This window comes from Xyrauchen texanus, chromosome 28 (genome assembly GCF_025860055.1).
Source record: "Xyrauchen texanus isolate HMW12.3.18 chromosome 28, RBS_HiC_50CHRs, whole genome shotgun sequence".
NCBI lineage: Eukaryota > Metazoa > Chordata > Actinopteri > Cypriniformes > Catostomidae > Xyrauchen > Xyrauchen texanus.
Window position 1 is genome coordinate 15,528,390 of NC_068303.1, and position 10,636 is coordinate 15,539,025.

Genomic DNA, 10,636 nt, shown 5'->3' on the forward strand with positions numbered 1-10,636 from the left:
AAGAAATGTCAACTTGACTATGTAATTTCAGCATGTAATAATAAACTAACAAGAAATAGCAACACAACTAATGGAATTATTGCAAATTTGGCCAATGTTTTGAGAAAAGGTTTTTCTTTTTTTTTCCATCCACATCTTTACCTTCACTCTGTTTTTCAAAGGATCTTTAAGATTTTTGCCATGTTTTCCTCAGATGACTTGAAATAGAGTGCAGTCACTGATATATAAATGGAACTGGATCGCTGATGCAACGTTAAACTGCCAGCAGGAGGTAAAGCCACTGTTCCATTTTAGTGTGCCCAACCTCTCATAGAGTGCCAATGACTGACACCCCTTTTTCACCGTCTCCAACCTGTGGATACAACAGATGCATTTTGCCCTCTAGTGACAATCATGATTAATGTTAGAGAAGATATGCGTTCACCTGGCCAGTTCAGTCTATCGGTGCAGCACAATAATCACCGAAGGAAGTGAGAAAACTGTCCACAAGTTGTATTGTTAGTAGGAAAAGATGTAATATCAGCTTGTTTAGGGTGACAATACGTCGTTACCCCTGAAAGGGACTTTAAAAAAGTCAGACCGGGATTTCTAAATCGCCTTAATTGCCCGGGATTTGCTATCTGTAGTCAGTTTAATTAATTGTCCTCCAGTTGAACCCGTATCAGTTTCATTTTTACCAGCTTTGCTCTGCTTGTCTCCCTCAATCTCAGCTCCCGCTGTGCGTGTGATAGAGGGAGAGAGAGTGTGTGCTCTCATTCAGTTGCCCCAAGAGACAAGGCAGTTTTTGATAAAAACATACAACAAGTAACTGAACAAACACATGATTATCACAATAAATAAGTCTGAAAATGTCTGTTTGTATCTTACCACAGTTTCAGTGAACTTGTCAACATTCAGCTGCTTTGTTTGCTGATGAAGTTGGATACCATAACTCACTCAGGCTTTCGAGAAACAGGAAAACGTCCCGATTTTATATAAATAATTACATGTGTAGGATTTTTGCATTGTAGGGATGTACATGCAGACATCAGATATAAAATCAGTGACTAATGTTACTTGCTGAAATTAGATGATTTCCTATTAAGTTAATAGGGACATTGGAATGTTTGTGCATAGTAATATGGCGGCACAGTGACTTCACTGTTATAACATCATGAGCAATCCAGTTCTAAATACATATCAGTGATTATAGTCTTGATCATTGACTGGCCTTGTTTCTTTTTGCTAGCTAAAAGTAGAATAAAATACATTTGGGTTCAAAGATACTTTACAAGTGTGTGTGTGTGTGTGTGTGTGTGTGTGTGTGTGTGTGTGTGTGTGTGTGTGTGTGTGCGCGCAATACAGTAGATTTTTCCATAATCTAATGTTCTAACAGTGCAGTTACAGCTTTTGGATCAGATAAAGTGCTATAAGCATTGATACTGTATTGCATTGTTAATGAATTGGGCCCTTATTGCTGATTGTTTGTGTTTTGGAAGTGTTAGAACTATCAGTACCGCCACATTATGACTTCCTGAAAGACGGCGAAGACTCGCGGTTTCATTGTGTGTAAGTGGTGCCCCCTTGTGTTCATTAGGATGGATTACCAGATTTATTTATTTTTTGGATGTGGTCACTTCAATATTAGAACATACTCTGTAAATAATTATTTCTAAGATTGTAGATTTATTGTTCATTATACCAGACTTTTCTATGTTCTTCTTTCTTTAATGCTGTATACCTTTTACTCAGATTTTACTCTAATTTCTCTACTGCAGGACATTAATGTTTGCATCATGGAAAACTACCCAGAGTGCTCTAACCCTCGCCTTTTCTACATTGTTCCATACTTCTGTGGACAGCACCCTCAATGCAGGTAATTATGATTAAACACTGTTTGGGAAGATTCTTTGATATTAACCTCTCTGATAGCTGTAACTTTTTATGTATTTATTTTTTCTGTCCAAAAGCTATAGTAGGTACCAGACCAAAATGACACTTGCCCCCATATGTCACTCTGCAGAAAAACTGTAAATTCAAGTCATATGTGAGACTCAGAATTGAAAATCACCACGAGGTGGTGTAAAGGGACACTTTTTGCACCTTTGTTAAGTGTGAAGGAAGTTGTTGGTTTTTACCCTTTTTTTTTTTTCACTTCCAAAAATTATATTTTTGTATATCTATATAATGTTACTATAACAGGAAGTCTATTTCTTTGTTTATGACAAGAGAAATTAGTACTTTATTCAAACAAATAAATACTATATCACATTGATTTTCTGTGCAACAAAGGTGAATTATTACCCCTGCTGGCCTGCCTAATAGCTCTTCCAGCAGCACCTTACTAAACACCTTAGTTTTCACCAGGAGGTCTCCCATCCAGGTACTGACCAGGCTCAGCCCAGCTTAGCTTTAGTGGGGAAAGGTTTTGAGCTACAGGGTGGATGTGGCTTGCAGAAATAAGATCACTTCTTAGTATTTTATTATTGATTTAATATACATTTTTGTGATTATAGAGTTGTTCTATAGAAAGTGTTTTATAGCCAGGCAAATTTTCTCCTTATTCAGCAGTTTTACAAGTTTTGTATTCAATTTATATTCAGTTTTATGATAGTTACAAATGTATAAATGTGGCCATCTCTTTTTGTCTGCCACAGGGAGCCAGGTGTGTGGGCTTTGGAGAGGGCCAAACAAAATGTTTTAGAGAATTTCCTCCTTGTGGGGATTCTGGAGGAGTTGGAGGATGTATTGCTCCTGCTGGAGAGACTCCTACCTCAGTATTTCAGTGATGTCCTGAGCATATACAAGAATCCAGGTATGCTTTATCCCATTTTAAATCATATCTGAGAAATTGACATTTTCATCTGAAATGATAAATGTTGAGCATTTTTTTAAATATTTAAAAATCAGAGGAAACAGATAAAAAACACCATTTCATTTTGTCCTGGGGTATGTTTTAGAAAATCAAACTGATTTTACTCATCACGTTAAGTATGCAGATCATCATATAACAAATAGTTACTGAAGCATGAGCAAAACTGAATCGCTTAGCCTTCTATACATTTTCATGTAAATCTGATTGCCTTCTCTGCAGCGTTCTGGAAGATGGGAAACCTTACAGGCACAGTAAAAAAGCACATGCCCAGTCTAGAGGCCATGCAGGTGCTTTACCAAAGAATGAAATATGAGTATGAGTTTTACAACTTCGTTCGTGACCACTTTCATCTCACCAAGAAGAAAATTGGACTCAAGTCCACCTCTCAGAACTCTGCTCATGAACCTGACTTCCTCCGTGAGCTTGCTCTCAGGACTCATGACCCTTTGGAAGAGGAGGAGGATGAAGAGGATGAAGAGGAGGTGGGGCAAGAGGATGCAAACATCTGGTTGGTTCAACCCTGAGTGTCGCAATGGATGTATAGGCATGCCAGATATCTCATAAGCTTGATGTTTGTCTGATCTGGAGACATTCCCAGGAAAAATTGGGTGTGTAATATTGATTCCCGTGTTTTTAATGGGATGGCCCTTTAAGACACACTGCCCTCTCAGGAGCATGGGAGGGTCTGAATAGTTTATTTAAGGAACTGACAAGTAATGATTTTCAGCATATTTCATATGTTCAGATATGAAAGAAAGCTGTTGTGGAGTTGTAGTCGTTTCCTTGTGAGGTGATACAAGATCGGGATTACAGGGATGATGCTGAATTGTATGCTGAATGGAAGGAAGAACTTAATGTGGTACAGTCTAAAAGAATCTGAAGTGCTATGGAAACTATCTGACTATGGATGAAGTTATTTTATCCAGTGGTCTACTCCATACCTGGAACCTGGGTAACCTCAGACTGCACACATCATACAAAGAGACACACGCGCGCACACAAACACACGCACATTTACAGACTACACATTGGAGGTAAATGAGGATCACAGCAGCTAAAACATTAACAACCTCTCTTACTTTTGTGAGTCAAAGTGCCAAACCGTAGAAAGTGCCAGCTGTAGTTACTTCTGCTGTTGCCACCCCACACAATGCAAGCAATGTATGAGCACTAATCAGATATGATCATCTCATTGTTGCTTAGTTCCTCCTCTGGCTCCAGAAGCCTGCTGCAACTCTGTGCCAGAACCTAGTTGGTTTTGAAAGGATCTTTTCTTTTGGACATGTAAGCTATTTTATAAAGAACCAAACAAATGTTGAATGTCTACAGAATGTTTAAGTTAATTGCAGTATACTGTTCATCAAATATGTTTGAGTATGTTAAAAAAAAAATTCGCCCTGGTTGTGTGTCATCTGATGTTTCAGTCGCTGTATAAATCCCCCAGATCAAAACACTTCCACTAACTTTCTCTAGTTTTTTCTTGAATTGCCAACTTGTATTCATTACTGATTAGACTCATAATGCATATATATTGAATTATACTGATAAAGTGAAATAATTAATATATAACTAAATAGATGTTCTAAGCTACAAGATCTCACAGAATTAAATACTTCCCATTTAAACTTGCCAGTTTAATATATAGATGTATGTATTTGTTTTGTGTTCAGTGTGGATTTTATATTGTTTAATTTATTTTACAGTATTACTTTTGATGATTGCATTCCATGTACGAGTCTCAGGAAAAAAAAAGAGCAGATTTTTATTTTTTTTTGCATCTAACATCTGGCAAAAACTTAATGCATCGAATACATAAAGGTTATTAAAGCACAGCTATAATGTCCACTCAGTTGGATACCAAAATTTAACTTTGGTGAATAATATTACAAATTAACTGCACATTAACTGGGAAAGCTATCAAAATAAAAATATTATAACAGCAGTAGTTGTTTGTGAGACTTCTCTTCAAGGGCATAGATTCCAGGGGGGAATCCCGATAATCAAAGCAAGCAAGAAAAAATCAATATAAGAGTTCAACTGTGCTTCATAAACACGCAGGCCCTCCCATTGCATAAAGGGAAGGTAAGAAACAATAACACTTTTTTATTTTTTTATAATTTTTTATTATTTCAGTGTTTGTTTTTATCCCCCTCCTAATCAGGGGCACATTTAGGTGAATCGAAAATGTTTGCTTAAAAATTACATAAAATTTATTTTAAATCATAATTTTTAATTCATCCTATCAGCCATTGTAGCCAAGAACATTCAAAATGTTTAATGAAATAAAAATCTAGTTAAAGATAATTAATACATGTTTTCCATTTTTTTTTCCACAATACAGTGATAAAAAAGCAATATTTACCTAAAATCAGTTTGTCATTATAATATAATACAGTATTATTATTATTTAAAGGATTTGTTGTTTACAATAGTGTTATCCAAATCTGTCTTATTTACTTAAATTTTACCTTATATTCTGATGCTGCAGTGTATTATTTACCACTTGCAAAAGGCTGTATTTTTGTAAGCATCGTAGGCAACATTCGTAACAGTAAACATATAAGGCACGGCAGCCCCTCAGCACACTAGAGCAGAAGGGGGGAAACATTGCTGTTTATCAAGCGCTTAAACTTTGCTTGGTGTAGAACAATCAAGAATGACGTTAAACATTGTAATGACTCGGTTACTAACGTAACCTCGGTTCCCTGAGAGGAGGGAACGAGTATTGCGTAAGTAGCTTACGCTATGGGAAAACTCCGTTTCTCGAGAAATATTGAAGTCTTTATGTAAAACGCATTGCAGCTGCACAGCAGACAGTAATGAGCAAGGCAGCTCGGTCATTGGCTGTGCTGCGGCAACTGCTCGAACCAATGACGGGGCGACTCTGAACGCGCGACCAATGGGTGCGCGCCTCGCGTTCGCGCGCTCAGAGCCCGCCAAAATTAGCATAGCCAGGCTATATAATGGGCACCCCGTCATGCAAGTTCCTTTAGGTTCAATCGACTGAAGCCAACTGACCAAGCACAAGCACGGCAGCTTACGCAATACTCGTTCCCTCCTCTCAGGGAACCGAGGTTACGTTAGTAACCGAGTCGTTCCCTATCGAGAGGTCTCTCCTATTGCGTAAGTAGCTTACGCTATGGGAACACCCTGCAAAATGGCGTGCGTGCTGACTTCGCTCTATAAAGCCAGAGGCAGATGCCTGAGCCTTAAAGCAAAGTGATTATTCCACGAGCCGGCCAATGGCGAGCTATATATCGGGATAACACAGAGCGCCTTTTGCCCCAAGGTGGGGCGCTCATTGTACAAACACAAGCACATATCTTATGTACTGAATTTTCTATGTACTGATATGCATAAAAAATCCTTTAAGTTGGTCAGAGACGGACCTTATAAGGGAGGAGATAATGCTCAGCATATACATACTCCAGTCCATTCTACAGTCAGGCTGATAGAATGTTGGAATGTAATGAGGGGACCTGTAGGTTATAAAACCTGATAAATGTCGAGCGCAGGCCCAGCCCACGCCACACAAATATCTTCAATGGGTATCCCACTCGACCAAGCCCACGAGGAGGCCATGCTCCTCGTGAGAATGAGCTCTGACGCCTAAGGGGCATTGAAGGCCCTTGGCTTCATAAGCTAGCGCTATAGCATCCACTATCCAGCGCGATATTCTTTGCTTTGAGACTGCGAGACCTTTAGTGCGGCCGCCAAAGCATACGAATAATTGTTCCGTCTGTCTGAACAGGGCAGAACGTTCCAAATATACTCTGAGCCCTGACGGGCAGAGTAAATTAGCGTCGCTTTAGCCTGCTGGGGACGATAGCGCTGCCAGAGATATCACCTGTGCTCTGAAGGGTGTGGAGAGCACTTTAGGAATGTACCCGTGCTTTGGCCTAAGGACAACTCTGCAGTCGTTAGGTCCAAATTCCAGGCAAGCAGCGCTTGATGACAGCGCGTGCAGGTCGCCCACTCTCTTGATTGAGGTGAGCACCAGCAAGAGCGCAGTTTTGAGCGAGAGCTGTTTATGGTGCACGGTTCGGAGAGGTTCGAACTGGGCACTCTTGAGTGCGTCCAGGACCGTGGCCATGTCCCAGATCGGCACCGAGGGGGGGCGAGGAGGGTTCATCCTCCTAGCGCCTCTTAGGAAACGAATGATTAGGTCGTTTTTCCCTAATGAACGTCCTTTATCAGGATTGTGTGATGCCGCTATGGCAGCCACATAGACTTTGAGCGTGAGGGTGTGCGGCCCGCCTCCAGCAGCTCTTGCAAAAAGGCGAGTACACTTGGTATCTCGCACGATTTGGGGTTCAAGCTCTTGGTATCACACCAGTCACTGAACACTTTCCATTTTGGGGCATATAAGCGCCTCGTAGAGGGTGCTCGCGCCTCAGTGATGGTTCTCAAAACTCCACAGGGGAGGTTCTCGGGAACCCATGGAGGGCCCACAGATCGGGGCGGGGATGAAGAATCATCCCGTTGGCCTGCCTGAGGAGGTCTAGCCTCAACGGAATCGGCCATGGGGCAGATTGCATCATCTGCATCAGTTCTGGAAACCACGTTTGGTTGTTCCAGAGTGGGGCTACCAGGAGACATCTCACTTCCCTGATCCGACTGATGACCTGAGGTAGCATCGTGATCGGGGGAAAAGCATACAAGGGGCGGCTCGGCCAGACTTGGGCCAGCGCATCCGTGCTCTTTGAGAAGAAAAGGGGGCATTGCTCGTTTTCCCTGGAGGCAAAGAGGTCGACCTCTGCCTCGCCAAAGTTTTGCCATAACCACTGAACCGTCAGGGGGTGGAGAGACCATTCTCCTGGGAGAACTTTGTCTCTGGACAGCATGTCTGCTCCCTGGTTCAGGGCGCCTGGCACATGCGCTGCTCTCAGCGAGCGCAGGTGGTGTTGTGACCATAAGATGAGCTCCCTGGCCATAGAGTGCAGGGAGCTCGACCTGAGTCCACCCTGGCGATTTATATACGAAACTACCGTCATGTTGTCCGTTCGGACCAGGACGTGTTCGTTTTTCAGGTACGGAAGCAGGGCTCTGACAGCCAAGGCGACCGATTTCATTTCCAGACAGTTTATATGTAGGCGCTTTTCCGGGTTTGACCAAAAGCCGGATACAGGCCTGCCCTCGTAAAGGGCCCCCCATCCTATTTTGGAGGCATCTGTCGTGATCATTTTTCTCTGCGTATTTACGCCCAGACTCACGCCGGTTTGATACCAGTTGACGGCTTTCCAGGGCGTCAGGGCTTTTATACAGCCGTGATTCGCTCTGATCAAAAAGTGGCCCGAGCGCCACGCGTGAGTGGGGACACGGCTCTTGAGCCAGCGCTGGAGAGGACGCATGTGCAACAATCCTAGCTGGAGTACCGCCGATGCCGAGGCCATGAGACCGAGCATTCTTTGAAAACGTTTGACGGGGGCGTGTGTGCCCGTTCTGAATGATGTTGCAAGGCGTCGAATAGAGAGCGCGCGCTCTGATGAGAGTCTAGCACTATTCCCAGAAAAGAGATATTCTGGCTGGGGGATAGCACGCTCTTTGCAAAATTGATTCTCAGACCCAGGCATTCTAGATGGCTGATAATCCAAGATCTGTGCGTCGTTAACTGACCCTCTGATTGTGCTATGATTAGCCAATCGTCGAGGTAATTCAGTATTCGGCTCAGGGGGAAAGTGCCGCGTCCATACATTTCGTGAATGTACGGGGGCCAATGATAGGTCGAATGGTAGTACTGTGTACTGGTATGACTGTCCCTCAAAGCTGAATCTCAGAAAAGGCCTGTGATGAGGCGCTATCGAATGTGAAAGTAAGCGTCTTTCAAATCCACTGATAGAAACCAATCCCCGGGCTAACTTGCGCGAGGATATGTTTGGTTGTTAACATTCTGAACGAGCTGAATCATTAAAGCTTTGTTCAGATGTCTGAGATCTAGGATGGGGCGGAGGCCACTGTCCTTTTCGGATGAGAAAATAGCGGCTGTAAAAACCCGCCTCGCTCATAGAGGGAGGAACAGTTTCTATAGCTCCTTCTCTATCAGTTTGAGCACCTCGGTGCGTAGAACATGTGACACATCTTTCCTCACTTTCGCCTCGACCACCACTGAAAAGCGGGCGGTCTGCGAGCCGAATTGAAGTGAGTAACCGTGTTTTATTATGTTCAAAACCCATTTCGGCATGTCGGGGATTTTTTCCCAGGCTTTTGCTCGCACAGATATGGGCTGAATGCTGGCTGGGGGCATGTCGCTGTGACGTAAGGGCCCCACCAGGAAATTGCCTTGTGCTAACACTGAGTTTACAGCTCTCAGAGGCGCAGGTGCGCGCTGAGCAGCCGTGTTGAGTGCCGAGTGCAGAGGTGCGTGTGAGAGTACAGGCACGCGCGCTATCTCCGAAATGCTTGCAGCATGAGTCGGAGAAATGCTTGAAACTGTATGAACAGAGTTTTCGGGTGGGGGTGCATACATCGTAATAGGCACGCACGCCACATTCATAAAGCTTCCCGCTTTTAGCGGGCGCCTCTTGGCTTGCGATCGCATCTGTGATGTTTGCAGCATGAGACAGAGAACTGTTTGAAACTGTATGGGCAGCACTTATGGGTGGGGGTGCATATACTGTAGTAGGCACGCGCACCACTTTCATAAAGTCTTCCGCCGGGCGGGGTTTTTTGTCTATGCATACAGTGTTTGTGTGTAGGGGTGCATGCAGGACAGCAGGCACACGCGCTACCTTTATAGTATTTCCCGCTTTTACTGGGGAAGTGTTTATAACTGTGGGAACAGTGCTTGTGTGTAGTGGTGCATACATGACAATAGGCACACGATCTACATTTATTGGACGCCCAGCCTGAGCTGGGGAAGTATTTGGCACTGTTTGGACAGTATTGGTATGAGGGAATGCGCACTTTAGTGTGGACATGTGAACCCTTAGTGACACAGGCAGAAAATGACTCTTTCTTGATTTCTGTGTGTCGCCGTTAAAACGGGCGTTTGATTGCAGGTGAGCGAAGTTCTGTGACTGGCCCATTGACTGCTGTACAGACATTTCCAACTGCCTGTAAGGGGACTGGGTAATGTTTTACATGTTTTAGAGAGAGTGGTCCGCCTTTGCGAGACACGTACTTCTCTTTTTCTTCCTATTGCTAGGAAGACTTACGAGGCTCCGGTTCAGCACGATCTTGGGCCGAGGACCTCGCTGCTCAGGCGGCTTTCTTCGCCAATGGAACGCAAGCGCGCCGAAGCGCCCGCTTCAGGTCTGCTCTTCGGCTTTTGGGAGACGGGAGGGGCCGCCCTGGCTCGCTGCTGCTGCTGAGGCGGTCTCTGGTGAGACGAGCTGGAGCGCTTGGGGAGGAAGTGACGCATAGCTTGCGAATCCTTCCGGGCCTCAGTGAAGCGCTCAGCGAATTCTTTTACCGCTGATCCGAACAGGCCGCTTGGAGCGATAGGGCGTGTCAAGGAATGGCGCTTTATCCGCGTCCTTCATCTCCGTTAGCGCCAGCCACAGATGGCGCTCAAGGACAGTCAAATTAGCCATGGCCCGCCGATGGATTGGGCGGTGGCCTTCGTGGCTCGCAGGGCTACGCCAGTGGCGCTGCGCAGGTCCTTGAAAGCTTCAGGTTCAGGTCCAGACTCGCCCATGGTGCGGAGAAGTTTGGCCTGGTAAACTTGTAAAACCGCCATTGAATGAAGCGCTGACGCAGCTTGGCCGGGCGGCGCGTATGCGCTGACCGGGCGAGAGCTGAGGTGGATCTGCAGGGCTTCGAGGGATGAGAAGCTTTGGCTTT

At 44.3% G+C, this 10,636-nt stretch overlaps 1 protein-coding gene across 1 annotated transcript in view; it reads left to right on the plus strand.

Annotated features, from left to right (window-relative positions):
• LOC127622136 (uronyl 2-sulfotransferase-like) overlaps window positions 1-5,607 on the plus strand; it is a 99,390-nt gene extending 93,783 nt beyond the window's left edge. Inside the window, exons 6-8 of the mRNA XM_052096087.1 lie at window positions 1,758-1,855; window positions 2,637-2,794; window positions 3,074-5,607. Of these exons, the coding sequence (XP_051952047.1) occupies window positions 1,758-1,855; window positions 2,637-2,794; window positions 3,074-3,378 (561 nt within the window). The 3' untranslated portion in view covers window positions 3,379-5,607. The remainder of the gene's footprint in view (window positions 1-1,757; window positions 1,856-2,636; window positions 2,795-3,073) is intronic.
• The last annotated feature ends 5,029 nt before the right edge of the window (window positions 5,608-10,636 follow it).